The sequence below is a fragment of the Mus caroli genome, unplaced genomic scaffold, assembly GCF_978045245.1.
Source record: "Mus caroli unplaced genomic scaffold, Mus_caroli_1 scaffold_14, whole genome shotgun sequence".
NCBI classification, from domain to species: Eukaryota; Metazoa; Chordata; class Mammalia; order Rodentia; family Muridae; genus Mus; species Mus caroli.
Genome location: NW_028227269.1, coordinates 33,190,257 through 33,210,268, shown reverse-complemented (window position 1 = coordinate 33,210,268; position 20,012 = coordinate 33,190,257). Strand labels below are relative to the sequence as shown.

The window sequence follows — 20,012 nt, the reverse complement described above, 5'->3', positions numbered from 1 at the left end:
GCCGATTTTGTTATACAGGCAGGCTGAGGATAGATACAAGGAAATCAAGGACTATCCCCAGTCACAGAACATCAGTGACCAAACAGGAAGCACAGAAAAACTGAGGTAACTGAGGTAGAGAAATTGGCTGACGTTTAGAATGCCTATTAGAGAAGGTAAAAGATAGAGACATGGTCTGGACTGTGAGAGCAGGCTAGTGTGGCCACTTACATGAACAAACCAAATTATCATAGAGAGAACACTAGAGAGCCACATAGGATTGTCCTGGAATTATTCATAAGGACCCCCAAAACAAAGCCATTATTTTGCTGTGTTAGAAAGAAAGGGTAAAATGTGTAATATTACATAAGTAAGGCCACACTATGTCAGAGAGAGAAGAAAAACCTCATTCTCCCTCACATCCAGAATCAATGCAATGCAAGTGTCTATGTAAACAGAGAAACACGCCTGTGCTGTGAAATGTAAAGCAGTGAAGACTAAACACTAGATGAGGAATGGCTGAAAGCAGGTGATGCACACGAATTATGAAAAATGATATACAGCTAATTGATTTTCTAGTTCTAAATCTGTTGTGGAGTTTTCATATTTTGGTGGTAAATAAATACACAAAAATATATTCAATAGTGAAAGAACAATTATCTAACTGTATAGAAATTCACTGAAGTGTATAGGCTCGATATGGTGAATTTTGGTGTATGTATTATGCTTATTAGCATTTTTGGATGTATTGGTTATTTTATTTATTTACATTTCAAATGTTATCCCCCTTCCCTTCCACAAGCCCCCATCCCCTCCTCCCTCCCAGCTGCTTCTATGAGGGTGCTCCTACATCTACCCAGCCACCCATCCACCCATTCCTGCCTCAGTGGCCTACCATTCCCCTATCCCGGGTCATCAAGTCTCCAAAGGACTAAGGGGCTCCCCTCCCAGTGTTGCCAGATAAAGCAATCATCTGCTACATATGCAGCTGGAGCCATGGGCACTTCCTATTATGTATTCTTTGGTTGGTGGTTTAGTCCCTGGCAGCTGGGGGGGGGGTCTGGTTGGTTGATATTGTTGTTATTCCAATGGGGCTGAAAACCCCTTCAGCTCCTACAGTCCTTGCCCTAACTTCCCCACTGGGGTCCCTGCGCTCAGTCCAATGTTTGGCTGTGTACCTCCGCATCTGTATTGATACCCTCTCAGGGGACAGCTCTATCAGGCTCCTGTCAGTTGAGTAATTCTTGGCATCAGCAATAGTGTCTGGGTTTGGTGTCAGCAGATGGGATGGATCCAGGAGGGGAAACTGGTGGTAGCCACTAGAAAGTCCCAGATGCCAGAGACCCAAGAGGTTCCCAGAACCCAACATGGAGGACATTAGTTGAAAAACCAGTGGATTGGCATGGCCCCCAGTTGAGAAATGGGGCCACCCACCCACCTCAAAAATATTAATCCAGATTTTTTCCTGTCAAAAGGAAATGCGGGGACAAAGAGTGGAGCAGAGACTGAAGGAAAGGCCATCAAGAGACTTTCCTAACTTAAGGATCCATCCCATCTGCTATTTGCAAATTTTTAAAAAATTTAAAAAATGAAAAAAAAAAAAACCTTGCAACTTCCAAAAGGTCATCATTAAAAGGTCATCATTGAAGCAGAGATACACTTTAGTTTAGCAAATATATATGACCCTACTATAAAACACAGGCTTAAGTATATATAAAATCACATGGTTTTCATCCACCATCAACCTCTTTTGGCCTTCTTCACAACAAGAGCTTCTCTGGCAATTCTCTCTGTAGCTGGAACTCATGTGACACAACTTCTTCTAGTGTACTATCTTTTTCTTTAGAACCTATCACTAACACATTAAGTTTTATTTGCTTGTTTTGTTGTTCCCTCTACAATACTACAAGCTTCAGGAAAGTAAAGCAACGCGCATGAACGCCTAGCACCGCTCCATACTTTTCACATAAGTACCTATGTGACTAAAGAGTTCCTGCAGCTGTGCTGGGCCACAGCACAATCTGCTTTATTATAAAGGTGCATGAGAAATAGTCTAAGTCACAGTTTCTTTTAATTTTTCTATAGTGTCATTTAATTATGCCACCAAATTTAACCACATATGGGGAGAAAGTGATAGCAATGTGGCAGATTTCTAATTTAAGATAGAAAACTAAACACTGAAAATCTAATTTAAGTATAAGGAAAGTCAGGCACATTGGCTTATGCTCATGTCTACAATCCCAGAGTTTGGGAGGCTAAAGTAGGACTGCACTGAGTTTAGACCATCATGGGCTACAGTGAGAATCAGACCAGTCTGAGCTACAGCAGGAGACATCATCTCAGAAATAATAAGAAAAAGAAGAAAAGAAGTAAGAAAATAGGTAACAACAGATGAGAAAACTTATACATTCATCTTATCCATCCTCTACATCCACAATTAGCATGGAGGAATATATCTAGGCATTGGCTAATAGTTAGGCGTTCTTAAAGAGACTTGTGACCCAGTGACAAAACTTCCCTAATCATCTCCTAGTCAGAAAAGCCCATTGATCACAGGCTCTCTTTCTCAGAGGAAAAAAGGACAAATAAATCTATATTAATGATACAGGAAAATCACAAATAAATATTCAAATAAGACCATCAAAGTGCTCATTTAAGAATTATGCTTTAATAAGGTTTAATTATATGATCATTTGGTTACCTGTACAGAAATGGACATGATTATTCTTTCTTAAGAATTCCTACTTTCTTTTGTTTTTTCAGTTAGAGGAATAATGTAAGCACGCTTGCCAAGTGCTAGGATTAAGGACAAGTGCCTGTGATGCTCACTATAGTCTGGGCTAGGGATCAAAATATAAGGCTTTGGCAATGCTAAGCAAGCACTCTGTCAACTGACCTACAACCTCAGCTCTACTCATATCTGTCATTCTTAAAAAGGAAGGAATAAAGGAAGGCAGGAAGGTAGAGGGGGAGAAGGAGGAGGAAGAAGAGGAGGGGGAGGAAGAAGGAAGGAAGGAAGGAAGGAAGGAAGGAAGGAAGGAAGGAAGGAAGGAAGGAAGGAAGGAAGGAAGCCACTGTTAGTGGCTTGTTTCAAAGGACTTGTTGGGGTTTGTTAGAATATATGAGAAACACCTACATATTCCTTGGTAGATCATAAGCCATCATCTGGTGGTCATTATAATAATAAAACTGAGCTAACTAGCATAGTATAAATGTCAAAAGTCAGAAGAAATACAAATAAGTCAAATTTTAATTAAATGTGTTCACTCACCTGGCATAATTGCAAATAATTTTGTTTTTCCTGCAATTCTTGTTCTCATTCGAATAGCTTTATCTCTGCATGGGACAGTCTCTGCTAAAATGCCATTGGGCCAAAATGCATCTCTATTTAAGAAAATGAAATGTTTGTGAGCAGTTTAATTTGTCTAATGACAGTAGTTGATAACTCATTACAAACTGCTAAAAAATAAAATATTCAAACAGAGACAGCATTTCTAAAATTTCATTTAGACAAAAACCAAACAGCATCCAACAGAGGGGTTTACTTTAGGGGTAAAAGAATATATACACAAAGAAGTAGCAGATAAATTCCACCCCTGGTACTTCACAGAAACTAGTAAAACGGGATTATATGGATCAGCACATGATGAACATTTACTCTCAAAAATGGGGACCTGTTAAGTGAATGTGTTATGCAAACCCACCAATAGCACCCTGAAAATGGACAGCCTAGCATCTTAGCAGCTCTTCTCTCTTGGCTATGCCATTCCACTCTAATCCTCTCTAACTCAGCCAGCAAGAATCTCAAGTTGGTGTCTAAAGTGTATTCCACACAATCAACTCATTCTCCTGAACTCTGATCCTGCTTCTTATGGTTTTGTTCACTGATTCCTATAGTGAACAGGTCTGGAGGAATGAGACTCTATAGGCTACCAGAGGTGTCCAACCTTTTGGGATAGAAACATCATCTCAATACTGTCATCTACAGATGTGCAAAAAGCCCCTTCCATTGCTATCTGGGCTACGACTTGGACATGCCTGCAGAGAAATCATTTTAACATGCCCTAGAAACACTTTGTGTATCAGGAAATAAAACCACCTATTGTGCAGACCTTCTACCTATTAAACCAAGTCAATCATCTCTGGAGAAAGGGTGCACACAGGGTTGAATGTCCCAGTTGGATCCAATCTACAGTCAAGGCTGAGAATTGGTGCCACAGAATTCAGCTGCCCTAACTGAAAAGAACAGGGCAGCTAGTCCAACTTTTAGAAACAATGTAGTCTAAAAGGAAGAAACTTTGCTTCTAGGCAGAAAATCAGATTCCCCTTTTCCTGTCACAAGAGCCTTTTGGCAAACTGCTTTTCTTCTTTAACCCTCTGCTGCCTCACAAGAGCCTTTTGGCAAACTGCTTTTCTTCTTTAACCCTCTGCTGCCTCACAATCAAATGAAGACAAGCTGTTAACCAGATGAAAAGGATATAAGATTAGAAAGCACATGGGGCTCAGGGAGAAACCAGTTAGTACAACACTGAAGATTCCTTTCTCCTTCCTTCCTGACAGGCAGCAGTACAGCATCAGAAGTTCCTAGGCTTGCTTATCTTCACGTTTACACACAGGGTTTACTTCTCTATCGATGAGCTGGGCCTCAGCTTCTCATCCTCTGGCCTCTATCCCAAACTCCACCATGCCCAGCTTTCTGCCTAATACTAATTTCAAAGATATTCTATGGGATAAAAATCTAGCCTATCATTTTAGAAATGTTTCCTTTGCTAGTCTACTTTAGAAAAAAATCAATCGCTCTACAGAATTACCATGTGAGTACATGCAGTTATGTATCTGGGGGTGGGTGGGGGGAGGGTACATGGGCCACAGGGTATGCATGGAGGTCGGACGACAACTGTATAGGAGTTGGTGGATTCTGGGATCAAACTTGGGTTGCAAGGTTGGTATGACAAGTGCCTTTACCCTCTGATGTTTCTCAACAGCCCCAGATACTTATAATTCTCTTAAGTCTTTGCTCATCACACCCCACGTTAAGGCCAGTGAAGAAACAAAGGCCATAAGTAAAAGTCGACTGGCTGGGTACAACAATGCTAAACCCTGCACTACATGGAAGAAGTGACTGTCTTAAGATACCTGAAACGCTTCACCGAGTCAGCTACTTGTTCCGGTGAGGTCATCCAGTCAACATGGTCAACTATTTTTCTGAAAATAAAGGATTTTGAATGAGTAAGCTTAAAGCCTTTTCAGCAAATATTACTGTCACAAGTTTCACAGAGTAACACTTTCATCTGAGGATAAGCTGCTTCTGAGAAGAGATATAATGATCTTTAAAAGCCCGGAGAGAAAGTCCATGATAAAGGGCTTGCAAGTCATTTACAGAATTCAACTCTACTCATCACGGCTAGAAGCAGAAGGACATGAGAAACGGTTACCTGTTAATAGTATCACCATATGTAGCTCTAATAAGCTGCTGGAGTAAATTCTTGATATTCCTTCTCAACCACTGGTTTCTCTCTTTTAAGTCAAACACCTCATCCATTAGAAGCAGCATTACCCTAAGTGGGATATTGTCATCCACCTGAAAAAAGGAAGAAAAAATTAGGATAACTGGTTAGCTTTCTACTGTGAATGGCTACTTCTATTGAACAAACAACACCATTGAAAGAAATCAGGCAATGCGACATTACAGCCTCCAAAAGCTCACATCACACACTAGTTCAGTAAAACATATTTCTAACAGCTACCGTTTTATGGGATCCAGAATTTTACAATTCTCTAAGTTCTTAGGCTGTAGTTTAAAAAAAAAAGCTTCTCAAGTGGATTCCTGATGATAGTCTTATAGAAATAAGGCTTAGGTTTAACTTAGCAGTCTGGTAATGAAATGCTAAAATTGAGAGTTATTTTCTGGTAACACTTTTTCATTACAATAAAATTATTTGGCAGGGTGGTAGTAGTGTATGTCTTTATTCCCTCCATCCAGGAGGCAGAAGCAGAGGCAGAGATCAAGGCCACCCTGGTCTACAGAGCAAGATCCAAGACAGCCAGGAATACATAGGAAAACTCTGTCTCAGATAGATAGGTAGGTAGATAGATAGATAGGTAGATAGATGAAAATATCTTTGTTATCTATATTTAACAAATGAAACAATGAAAAATGTTTTGCTTAAGATGTATACAATTACATATACACACATACATAATAACTTTTCAGAAAAAAATAAGCTAAATTACAACCCAGTAAAAAATTAAGCTAACATTATAAAGCATGTATTCTTATGAAAATTTTATGCCTTAATTGGTATAATTAATATGTTATTAACATTAGCAGAATTGATAGTTATTTATTAAATATGACTAGAAACTTAAACTAATTTAATTAGTACTAATTTAATTAGTACAGCTAATTCTATTCAGCACACACACTAATTAATACACTTTCCACAGACTCTTCATCTCACAGGGCTGGGTTTGGGCACTTTTTGTCTTACTGGTCTTTTGCTGTATATTATGGTTTCCAATTTTGTGTTTTTATGATTTGGGAGTTTTATGCACGTGTATCTTTCTTTGCTGAAAGGACCCAAATATAACTGTCTCTTGTGAGACGATGCTGGGGCCTAGCAAACACAGGAGTGGATGTTCACAGTCAGCTATTGGATGTATCACAGGGCTCCCAATGGAGAAGCTAGAGAAAGTACCCAAGGAGCTAAAGGGATCTGCAACCCTATTGTTGGAACAACATGATGTACTAACCAGAACCCCGGAGCTCTTGTCTCTAGCTGCATATGTATCGAAAGATGGCCTAGTCAGCCATCAATGGAAAGAGAGGCCCATTGGACTTGCAAACTTTATATGCCCCAATATAGGGGAATGCCAGGGCCAAAAGAATGGGAATGGGTGGGTAGGGAAGTGGGGGGCGCTATGGGGGACTTTTGGGATAGCAGTGGAAACGTAATTGAGGAAAATATGTAATAAAAATATTAAAAAAATAAAAAAAAAATGGTTTGTACCAGAGACCTGGGGGGTGAGAGTCTCTCACGACTCAAAGGGAGGGACTGTAGATAAAATGCCCAACAGTAGGGCGAGGGAACTTGTAGAGCCCACCTCCTGCAGGAAGACAGAACATCAAGCAAGGGATGAGGTTGCCATCCCACAGTCAAAACTCTGACCCATAATTGTTCCTGTCTGAAAGAACTACAGGGATGGAAATGGAGAGGAGCCTGAGGAAAAGAAGGTCCAGTAACAGGCCCAAAGTGGGGTCCAGATCAAGGGGAGGCCCAAGGCCTGACACTACTACTGAGGCTATGGAGCACTCACAAAGATGGACCTACTATGACTGTCCTCCAAAAGATCCAACAAGCAGCTGAAAGAGACAGACGTAGGCACCCAACCAATGGACAGAAGCAGATGACCCCTGTTGTTGAATTAGGGAAGGTTAAAAGAAGCTGAGGAGAAGAGCAAACCTGTAGGAGGACCAGCAATCTCAATTAATCTAAACTTCCGAGATCTCTCAAACACTGGACCACCAACCAGACAGCATACACCAGCTGATATGAGGCCCCCCAACCGACATACAGCAGACGACTGCTGGGTCTGAGTTTAGTCAGAGATGATGCACCTAACCCTCAAGAGACTGGAGGCTCCAGGGAGTTTAGAGATCAGGTGGGGTGGAGGTGGGAGGGATATCCTCATGGAGACAGAGGGGCAGGAAGAGGTATGGGATGTGGAACAGTTAGAGGGTGGATCGGGAAAAGGATAAAATCTGAGAGAAGAAAGAAAGAAAGAAAGAAAGAAAGAAAGAAAGAAAGAAAGAAAGAAAGAAAGAAAGAAAGAAAGAAAGAAAGAGAAAGAAAGGAAAAGAAAAGAAAAGAAAAGAAAAGAAGGAAGGAAAAGAGAAAAGAAAAGAAAAGAAAAGAAAAGAAAAAAAAGAAAAGGAAGGAAGAAGAAAGAAAGAAAGAAAGAAAGAAAGAAAGAAAGATTGATTGATTTTAAAAAATGGTTTGTTTTCTAAAGAATGAGCAAGTGGACTGTGGAGTTGGGTGGATAGGGATGTGGGGAGGACCTGGAACAAGTTGGGAGAGGGAAATGTATGGTCAGTATATATTACATGGAAAGTTTTTATTATTAAAGAATAAAATAAATTAAAATACTTTAATTTGAAAGCCTTCAGTCAATGATATACAAAATAGAAAAAAAACAGCTAGAATGCTTGTATGTGAAAAATTGTGCATGCCAATAAATAATAGTTACTGATTTAGAACTATATATAAAACTGATCATTTTATGATTTTCAATACTTTACTGCTCACTCTCTAATTAGTGCTTTAACTTAAAAGATGAGAAAAGGTGTGGGGCTTAATCATCAGGGGAATGCAAATCAAAACAACCCTGAGATTCCACCTCACACCAGTCAGAATGGCTAAAATGAAAAACTCAGGTGGCAGCAGATGCTGGCAAGGATGTGGAGAAAGAGGAACACTCCTCCATTGTTGGTGGGACTGCAAGCTGGTACAACCACTCTGGAAATCAGTTTAGTGGTTCCTCAGAAAATTGGACATAGTTCTACCGGAAGATCCAGCAATACCACTCCTGGGTGTATACCCATAAGATGCTCCACTATGTTCATAGCAGCCTTATTTATAATAGCCAGAAGCTGGAAAGAACCTAAATGTCCCTCAACAGAGGAATGGATACAGAAAATGTGGTACATTTACACAATGGAGTACTACGCAGCTACTAAAAACAATGAATTTATGAAATTCTTAGACAAATGGATGGATCTGGAGGATATCATCCTAAGTGAGGTAACCCCATCACTAAAGTACATACATGATATGCAGGCACTGATAAGTGGATATTAGCCCAGAAGCTCAGAATCCTTCTTAGAAGGGGGAACAAAATACCCACGGAAGGAGTTACAGAGACAAAGTGTGGAGCAGAGACTGAAGGAACAACCATCCAGAGACTGCCCCACTTGGGGATCCATCCCATAAACAACCACCAAACCCACATACTATGGCAGATGCCAACAAGAGTGTGCTGACAGGAGTCTGATATAGCTGTCTCCTGAGAGACTCTGCCAGTACCTGGCAAATATAGAAATGGATGCTCACAGTCATCCATTGGACTGAGCACAGGGTCCCTAATGAAGGAGCTAGAGAAAGGCCCCAAGGAGCTGAAGGAGTTTGCAGCCCCATAGGAGGAACATCAATATGTACTAACCAGTACCCCCAGAGCTCCTTGGGACAAAACCACCAATCAAAGAAAACACATGGTGGGACTCATGGCTCTAGCTGTATTATATGTAGCAGAGGATGGCCTAGTCGGTCATCAATGGGAGGAGAGGCCCTTGGTCCTGTGAAGGCTCTACGGGGAATGCCAGGGCCAGGAATGGGAGTGGGTGGGTTGGGGAGCAAGGGAAGGGGGAAGAGGATAGGGAATTTTGGAGGGAAAACTAGGAAAGGGGTAACATTTGAAATGTAAATGAAGAAATTATCTAATTAAAAAAAAAAAAAGGAAAAGGTGTGGGATTTTAGTTTTTCACAACTAGGTTGTAAACATGTGATTAATTTTAATGCCATGAATGGACAGTTTATAACTTAAATAGTCCAGAGGGGAGAGGGACTCATTTCCTCACTTCAGTAAGTAAATACTGTTCAATTATCTGATAAAATAAACTCAGTTTAATAATATATTTTTGAGATGTAACTATACAATCCAGAGTGAAAGATGTTACAGATATTATACATTACACTCATGAAGTATCCTAAAATGATCTTAAAGAAGGAAAATATACACATATATGAAACTTTATTATTAACAAATCTATCTGGAAACTGAAAACAGGAAATTATGTTTAAGATAAATCTCCTTAAGAGCCCTAAGCCTGGATTCAAAACCATTTAAGAACAGAAGCACACATATATGGTAAGGAAGACAACAGCAAACAAGGAAAGATGGACCTTTAGGAAATGGAGATGAGCAATCTCTACAGATAATTAATCAGAGATGAAGTGCAAATTTAAATGTTGCCATGGTAAAGCAAGAAAAACTGTATAAAAAAAAATCACAGGCCAACATATAGAGTTACAAAAGCAACAGACAGCACAGGAGGTGGGTACTTCAGAGATACATAATATACATCATGCATATGATACCTCATGCTCAGATAATATTCAGTACCCAAGTTAATATAACACACAAAAAACAAACACAGCTGAGTCAATAGAAAAATGAGGAAAAGATTTTGACACCCACAAGACATGACCCTGAATGGCTATCATACATGAATCTACAGAGATATAAATACTGACTCTAGCCAGATGTAGAAGATTAAAACTCATATCGTGCTAGTAATAATAAAAATGATACAGTTTTGGAACATTATTTCGTAGCACATACTACAGAATATATAGACCTATATATATTTTGACTCTTAAGTAGAAGGATATATATTTATTCTTTTCATTTCTATAATATGAATAAAACTATTCAGAGTTCTGTGCATAATCCAATACAAATTAAAAGACTAAATACAAATACTGCAAAGATACAGGTATTGAGAAAGAACTAGTATATTACAGCATAAAAAACTGTCACATCACCAGGTTGAACAACAACAAAGAAAAACAACAGGCATAAGGGAGACTATCCTTATAGTTCCATTTAAAAGTCTCAAGTGTAAAGCAGGACAACAGTCAGGAGAGCAGTAAGCCCACGGCAGAGGAGCCCACGGCAGAGGAGCCCATGCGGGCAGGGAGGACTATAGGTTCTAGGGCCCTGGTAACTGTTTGCTTGTTTGTTTAAATTAAAATGTTGAAGTCAGGAACTGTGCAGTCTGTAAGAATTTACCATGTTTAACATAATATGGAAATCTGAATGAATGAAACATATGCATATTTATTAAAATAATCTGCCAAAACTAATTTGAATTACAGCCTAAATAAAACTATAGAATAAGTTAACTCACATTATCATCGAGCTGAGCTGAGACTCGACAATGTTCAGGATCTGAATCAGTCTTCGTAATTAAAGGAGGGACCTGTACATTTACAAAAATAAGAAGTGAACAGAGAAACACTGCAAAATCCCAGAATCTGACTTCAATATTGGTGCAATGTATTAAAAAAGCTTAATATTCTATATTCTGTACTAAGCACACCCAGGGAACAGAACTCCAATCTTCTTTTAAGATCTCTTGAAAATATGTTAACTAGTTTAAGCAATTAACCATTATTCAATAAGGAGAAGAAGGAAAGAAAAACTAGAATCAGCTGAACCCCCTGCAACACAGGAAAGCCTATTACCAACACATACGGCCTGGGAAGGTCATATGAGTGACCCTCAGCAGAAGCAGTGCTGACACTCACATCAATGCTAAGGACAAGCAGCCCTGAAAGGATAATGGTGAACAGAAAAAAGAACTGCCTCTACACACAGGAAAATATGTCTTTAGTAAATGGATCTGTGCTATTCAGACAGAATTAGCTATAACACTCTTCTACAACTCAACTTTTAGGTTTATGGTTGGTCATTTACAGCTTTGATAGCATCCTTGCAAAGAAATAAAAAACTATATCAAAATTATTTTACAAGTGTAAACTGGAAATGCAGCAAAAGTACTTAGTCTAGTCCCATTATGGAGAAATCAAATGGAAAGGCTTCCTGGAAGCCTGTACTCCACCCAAGTATGCACATTAACGACAGGTGGAGACACTGACCAGGCCAAGGACTTCTTACTTTGTTGTCATGGGTTACTGTTTGAATAAGGAAAAATTAGACTTTATATTTCTGTATATGTTAAGTATAACTCATTTCCAAATATAACTCATTTATTTGCAAAGGAATCTATACCATTAAAGAATCAAAAAAGTCTAGTGCAATAAATTGATAAGAAATATTAACCTTGCTAATTTTAAATATGTATTGTAAATGAATTTGTTAAATTCTACTACAACAAAGACTGATGAATAAAAGGATTTTTAGTGTCAGTTTCTGACATAAATTTGGCCTTTTAAACTTTTTTTATGAAGTCTGAAAATTTTGGAGAAGACGCTCAATATATCTTAGGTGACATAAAAACAGTTTGCTTTAGAGACCACTAGAAATGTCTTTTTACCTTAAAAAATGACTGCTTTATGTCTTGCCCTAATCTCTCTGACATCCTGCCCACGTTGTCCGACATTTTTGTCACTCCTTCTGCCAAGCTATCAGGAAGGGATTTGACTGCATTTGAAACATTCCTCATAGAGTTGCGAAGCGGATTTACAAAAGTGTCCATCTAAAGCGAGAAAGAAATTATACTTAGATCAGTTACATAACTCAGAAGCCTAAGAAAATATAGAGTGCAACCATGAGAAGATGAAATGATTTTCCAGTCAATAATATGTCAATGCCTTAAAAACAAAACAAAACAAACCAAAAAAAAAAAACTGTTGACATGGTATATCTTAAAAACACATCTTAATACACACATGGATGGTTTAAAATTTTGACTGAGGAAGATACTATCAGGTTAGGTAAACCTTCACTGTTTGCTTATTAAATTCTGAATACCTTCCCAAACAAAACTTGATACAAAAAGAATTAACTACTCTATACTTTCACCATAATCCAAAGAATCGGTGAGACATTTGCCAGAGCAGGAGACATCTGCCAGAAAGCTACAGAGACAGTGGTACTAGCCAAGAGAAGAAAGTTTGCTGCAAACTTCAGTCAGCAAAGCTGAAGGGTGGCACCATAAGCCGTTGACGTCACACATGGAACTAGAGCTACAAAAGGCAGTTTTCCTGCTCCGTCTTCCTCACTGTCTCCTGATCCTCCCTTTTGGAATGGTAATGTAGATTCTGTGAAACTGTATGTTGGAAGTATGATTTTTCACAGGGTTACAGTTAAGAGATGTTGTAGTTTGGGGCTGGCATGGTAGAGGATTAGAAGCTGTGGACTGAAGGGTAGAGAAAATTACAACTCTCAAATATAACATAATATTCACTAAGGAGAACTCCATAAGCATAGGGACACGTTTTGAGGTTTAAAAAGAGTTACACCATTCAGTATGCTATCTGACACCTACTTGCAGATCAAGATATAAGCTCTGAGCTCCTGATGCCATGGACTCTAGCCCTATGAAACCACATAAACTCTTTCATATAAAAGCTGCCTTGGTCATGGTGTTTTATCACAATAGAAAGTAACTGAGACAGCCAACCAATAAAGCAGATATACTTTATGGAATAGTCAATCTTACTCAAGAAAACACAAAGAGAATTCATTTGTTTTTTTGTTTTTCAAGAATAAGTTTCTTTGTGTAGTCTTGGCTCCTCTGGAACTCTCTCTGTAGACCACACCAGACCTGGAATTCAGAGATCTGCCTGTCTCTGCCTCCTGAATGCAGGGATTAAAGGCCTGCACCACTATGCCCAGCTCAGCGTGCAGAATTCTAAGAGATGCCTTATGAGACTCTTTATGAAGTATTTATCATATTTAAAACATGCAACTATGGAGAAGATTGCAACTCTCAAATATAACATAATATTCATTAAACAGAACTTCACAAGCATGAGAGTCCACTCTACATTGCTCCTACAAATACAGGATTTGTTTCAAAACAGACCTAAAAGGGTTCTGAAAACAAACAGGAAAGAAACAAACTTTAAAACTATGAGGCACAGGACGAAATCCCAGAGAGATAGCACAAGTACACCCTCAGCATAATTTATACAGGGGCTGTCTATATAAGTTGCCAGCTCTCCTCAGTTCCACGTTCTAAGTAACACAACATTCCAATCGAATTTTAACTTAACACTTCTAACTATGACTAAGAATGACTTCAAACCACAACATAACCTTAAATTAAAAGTTACATCAAGCAGAGAAAGGATGCTTATCACTTATTCCATCTATGAATTAACTGTTCTACAGATTTTTAAGAAGAGAAACTGACAAAAATCAATGGTTTCTAAGGCATTTGTCAAGCTGAGAAAAGCCTCTCATAAAATGCTTGCAGATTATTTAATCCAATGATTACTTAGAGGGGTTTTCAGACTGTATTAGTAACTTAGAATATGATATGCAACTAACCTACAAGTGTTCCTGCTGATTATTTAAAATGATGGGGCATATTTAATAAAAACTGTTATCAATTCTATAGTTAAAATTAATATAATCACAAAACAGAAAATAAGGCAAATATCTTCATGATAGAAAACTGGAACACATCTCTATTGACATAGAAGATTGCATCCTGAATACAATTACAAAGGAAATAAAGCATGAACATATGCACATGTATGTGTGTGTGTGTGCATATACACATATGTATAGATACATACACACATTACTATTTTAAAGTCTATATATAAGAATTTATTTTTAAAACATTCAACTTAAAAATGTTAGCATCCATTAAGATGTTGAAATTTAACATTCTAATCATACAAACTCCTATTTATAACTCCTAAGTATTGTTGATTATTTTGCATCAATTCCCAAACCTTTTGTTTTCATTTTATTTTTGTTTTTGGGTTTTTTGTTTTTTGTTTTTTTAGTGGTAAGATGGGGAGAAGTGTGGTTGAAGCTTTTTAGTTTTTATTTTAAAATCATCTATGACTTCTAAAAAGTTGCAAAGGATTGCTGCACACTACCCTAAATTTTGCTTTTGCTCTTATTATTACCAGCAAAGATTAATTAGTTATGTGTGTGATACGCTTAAACACAGAATAATATCTTACTTGGTTTATGCAGTGGCTTAAAAGAGAAAAATCTTGACTTCTTGAGAAAACTAAAGTAACAAAATGAAAAATACACTGATGGTCCCTAGCAAAGAAGGAAGCAGGACTTTGAGAACTGTTTATAAGGCTTCTTTATTTTTAATTAGATATTTTCTTTATTTACATTTCAAATGCTATCCCGAAAGTTCCCTATACCCTCCCCCACCCTGCTCCCCTACCTACCCACTCCCACTTCTTGGCCCTGTCGTTCCCCTGGACTGGGGCATATAAAGTCTGCAAGACCAAGGGCCTCTCTTCCCAATGATGGCCTACTAGGCCATCTTCTGCTACATATGCAGCTAGAGACACGAGCTCTGGGGGAACTGGTTAGTTCATATTGTTGTTCCACCTATAGGGTTGCAGACCCCTTCAGCTCCTTGGGTACTTTTTCTAGCTCCTCCATGGGGGGCCCTGTGATCCATCCAATAGCTGACTGTGAGCATCCACTTCTGTATCTGCCAGGCACTGGCATAGCCTCACTCGAGACAGCTATATCAGGGTCCTTTCAGTAAAATCTTGCTGACATATGCAATAGTGTCTGGGTTTGGTGGCTGATTATGGGATGGATCTCCGGGTGGGGCAGTCTCTTCTGTTGATACCACGGTACTTAACTCAAAGTGCAGGCCTGGAACCATATTTTAAATTAACTAAGATAGTTTAAATAACAAGCACTTCACCCAAGAGGTAAAAATACTTTCAGAACACATCCTATTTAACATTTTTCTTGTGTTTAATTCAACTGAAACACATTTCCTCCCAGTAAAATACACTGACTACTTAAAATAATAAAAAGCTTGTAACCTACTTCAGGCAAACTTTTCTTAACTTTAGAAATCTGTTTCTTTGTTTTCTTTCTGTCAAGCGCCACTAGATCATAATGTAAGCTTGTATATAAGATATGATGAATCAGCCTGTCCCCATATTTGGCTTAAAAGCCAACTCATACAAAAAATAAACTAGATTCATTCTTGCTTGTGATTACATCTGTTTCCCAAGGATTGGGCTATATTGCCTTGCTGGAACCTTAACTACAAATGGTTTATACTGCTCTTCCAATGACAGCCATGTCTTTGTTTCAAAAGCTTGTTACAACCATCTTGCAACTGTATCTTTGTTTCCAGAGGTCTTTATGACTGCCTGTTGTTATAACTCCCTATAAGAGTATCTTTGTTTCAGGAGGTCCTTCCTTATAGCTAACTTGTTATGCTTATTCTGCTCCTGTAACCCTGACAAATTTGCCTGCCAAATCCTCCATTTGGAAACCCTCTACCGCTCAGCAATAAAAACCTTGTCTTCTTCACATCCATTTTGATCTCCTGAACTCCACTTTTAGAGAGAAGTAGTCCAATGTACACAAATTTTAAAAATGATGCTTTAATTAACTGCTTGCATGAATTAATGTGGTCATGATGATTTGGTCAGTGATCTTTCATTTGCATATTTGGTATTAACAGATACATCAAGCAACAGCATACTGACTAAGCCAACATGACAAGACATACTTAACAAATCATTTTAAAATATATATGTCTATATTTTCCTTTATTAAAAAAAAGCAAGAAAGATCTTAAAAGGAAATTCAATAATATGCTAACCTTTCGAGCAAAATCGCCCTTCCCTTTACTGTAGGCTTTGTTCTCAAGGAAATCATAGACACAGTGAGCCAGTGCTGGGGATGCCTTCATCATTTCAGGAGTCAAGAGTAACTAATAGGGAAAAGAAGAGATCTTAAGATGGTAAAATAGCATTGATGTTAATTCCACTTTATAAAATATCTGGCTCTACAGCTTATCCACATTAGAAACTGCTGTTTATTATAATACTGCTAAAGTTTAAGAGTAATGAAAATAGGATTTTATAATATATATGAATAGAAACTTTCAAGTGTTATAAAAAAATCCAAAACATATTCCTTTTATGAATGCAAATAAACTCAATAATCTTAATAATCTAGCTTAGTTGCTTCTAAGGCAAACGTGGTGACATACTGAGTCCAGGAGCTGAAAGTATAAGAGAGTCAGTCACCCTTAAACTTATAGTACCACAACTGGGAAAAGTCATTTTATCAGTGTACAAAACTGTTAGGGATCTTAACAAAACTAAAACTGAGTATTTTGAAGTAAAGTGTTTAACAAGTTTTATCAATGCAGCATTTATGCACTGCACTTTCCCGCTGGGAAAGAATGAAGTGACAGCCAGCTGTTCTTCCTTCCCCTCCTGGCCTCTCAATGCACAGCAGCAAATTATAATTATTATAACTTTAAATCTGCTGCTTGTGAAAAATAAAACAAAAACATACGAACAAACAAAAAACCCAACTACCAGCTAGAGATATAAATCCGTGGTCTCAACAGGTGGCTTCCTGCTGCAGTCTACTGACTCCTTTCGTAGAAAACAGGAAGCTAGATAATGGAACACTAACTAGGATGAACTGACAAGGTTCATTACTCTACCTGAGCTTTGGGTATTCAGGTGTAAAATGTATCTCTAGGCATTTGACCAGCCTACACAATATGTAACTTGTAAAATATGTTATTTCCTGTGAGGAAATTTTATGACTAAGATGATGAGCCCAGGATATATCTTCAGCTCTATTTCTCTCAGGAACTATTCTGAGAACAAAAATGAACTACGTTCTGTGGTAACCTAAAAAGCTATCGTGTATTAAATTATAAGCATTTAACTTCTGGGTACATCATACTATATATCTAGTTATAATAATCTGAAACACTATTATACATACTCATCTAAACACAAATAAGCAAAAGTCTTTAGTGCTTAAAAAAATGTCTAACATTAAATACAGAAACAATGAACTACTTAAAAGACTACATATCATATTTGATACTACTAAAATTAGTTATTCGTCCACAATTACAGCCAGCCAAACTATTCGGTTGTGTTGTTCTCACTGCTAACAAGGCTGGATGTGGGGTACAGTGTCACAGGCATGTCACACACATGCTGCACCAAACATACCTCAATAAAGACATCTAGTCTACTCATGTGCTGTAACAAATGAAATCTACAGGCAATACTATAACCACCTTACCTGCAAGTAGGCATTTAAATCCTTTTTCCTCTTTTCTAAAAAATCTCTATCCATATTGTTAAACGTCTTTTTACCAGGAAGCTTCAATATGCTTGACAGATTTTCAAACTAGAAGAGAAAAGACATTCAATACTTCTTTTTTTAAAAGAAATAATCTCCACGTAACAATTTCTCTACATGTCAAAGAATCTTCAGATAATTTGGGGCTATATTTCTTATATTAAACAAAACATCACAATCACATTGTCCACAAAACCCAAAATACAGTCACCCTTTTTTATCGTAAAAAATTGGCAATGGAGAATAAAAGTGGATAACTGATGAAAATGGACACTCTGCCATATCAAGTTTCATTTTGCAGTTCTAATTTTCAGATCAAAATTTAATAGTAAAGCAGCAATACTTTTCCTAGCCATTTGACTCATGAATAGAGTATTAAGAAAGTAAAATTTGAATCAAAGTTATGATATTATGGCTTGTTAAAATCTAAGAGACAATTTTAATATTAGTGACTATAAAATAATCACTGTAATATATATCCTTAAAAAGCAGAAAGACAAACTACTAATTATAGACAGGATCTGTATTACAACTTTGCATATACTTATATTAAATATTAATAACCTTTCCTCATCATATGAAAAGTAAACTCATAAGTGACACTGTGAAAAAGACCCAAGAGTCACTGTCATGCTATTGTTTTCTTTGTAATGTAAAAATACAGAGCAATATAGCAGTCTTGGTTTTGCAGACTTAATATGAGGTGCAACCATGATAGTAATCTACTACACCCTCTCAAGCACAAGCTGTTGCTATGTCTATTGCTAGGATGGCGTAAGGCAAGGCCTGGCCAACAGCCAGCACCTGAAACTTTAGGCAGTCTCTTCCCTCTTTCCATATTACATACACTGAGACAAGCAAAGCTGTTTTTTTTTAAATCCTTTGTTTAAAATACATTAAGACCAATTCCTGCTGCAAACATTAAGAGAGAGGAAGATGAAGAGAGAGGGAGAGAATATATGAGACTCAGAATCATTTCCATCCCAAACTGTAAGATTCTGACAATTAAATGCAATGAAAAAATCTAATTGTTTAGAGTGAAAATGTGAACAAATTCATTACGCAACATATGTGTAAAATAATAATTTTGCTTCAATCATTATCAAGACAAAAAGCAAATAGGGGCAATACATTGAAAGTATTGAGTAGTAATGATAACTCAGAAATTTAGCTATAAATAAAGTCAGAAGAAATAGTCTTCATTGAATACAGTATGCAAAATAGTTTCTGTTGCATCTATGAAAGCTTGAAGAAAATTACACCTTGTGAAAGTCAATAACCTATGTTGTTTCCAAAGATACACAATTGACTAAAATATTACTTATGCATTTGACTCTAAATTACTCACTCATGTTTTCAGAGTGCATAACATAGCATATCCTTTCTTACCAAAGAACAGGGGTCTGAACTGCATTTATCCAAATTCACATGTGGAAGACCTTACCTTATACAGTACATAACTTAAGACAGGGCCTCTAAAGAAATAATTAAATTACTCCAAGGCCAGCTGACTCTGTGCTGTACTTACAGTACACACCAGGAATGCACACATACAGGCAAGAGGTCATTTTCTAGTCTGAAACAACTGAGGAGCCGTAGGAGAAGCCAAACCTTTTAACACCTTATCTTAATACTTTCAGCTTTTGGAATTGTATCAAGTTTAGATTCTTAATAAACTGCTAAATTTGATGATGTAGGTTTAAAATTATGTTAAAAAATTCAAAATGGGGGCTAGAGAGATGGCTCAGTGATTAAGAGCACTGAGTGATCCTCCAGAGGTCCTGAGTTCAATTCTCAGCAACCACATGGTGGCTTACAACCACCTGTAATGGGATCCAATGCCTTCTTCTGGTGTGTCTGAAGGCAGCTACAGTACTCATATACATAAAATAAATAAATAAATCTTTTAAAAAAATTCTAAAATGTGTTAATACTCAAACACATAACATTTTTATTCATTTGAATAATGAATATTTAATATCATCATTGGCATCAGTGTGTTTGTGCACTTATACAGACTTTAAAAGGGGAAACAGAAATATGCAGTGTCCACACAAATGCATGTAGAGTCTGCCTGTCTGGTACACTGTTATTTTCCTAGAACTGAGAAGCATCAGACACACAGGAAAAACTTAATAAAAAATTCTCCAATA

At 37.5% G+C, this 20,012-nt stretch overlaps 1 protein-coding gene across 2 annotated transcripts in view; it reads right to left on the bottom strand.

Moving 5' to 3' along the window:
* The window catches only part of Snx13 (sorting nexin 13), a 96,264-nt gene that overhangs the window by 3,206 nt on the left and 73,046 nt on the right, over positions 1-20,012 (bottom strand). For both annotated transcript variants that reach the window (XM_021178789.3, XM_021178790.3), the window contains exons 19-25: positions 17,800-17,907; positions 16,343-16,453; positions 12,098-12,259; positions 10,949-11,020; positions 5,415-5,560; positions 5,116-5,184; positions 3,251-3,363 (exon numbers count right to left, since the gene is read on the bottom strand). In XM_021178789.3, the coding sequence (XP_021034448.2) occupies positions 3,251-3,363; positions 5,116-5,184; positions 5,415-5,560; positions 10,949-11,020; positions 12,098-12,259; positions 16,343-16,453; positions 17,800-17,907 (781 nt within the window). The remainder of the gene's footprint in view (positions 1-3,250; positions 3,364-5,115; positions 5,185-5,414; positions 5,561-10,948; positions 11,021-12,097; positions 12,260-16,342; positions 16,454-17,799; positions 17,908-20,012) is intronic.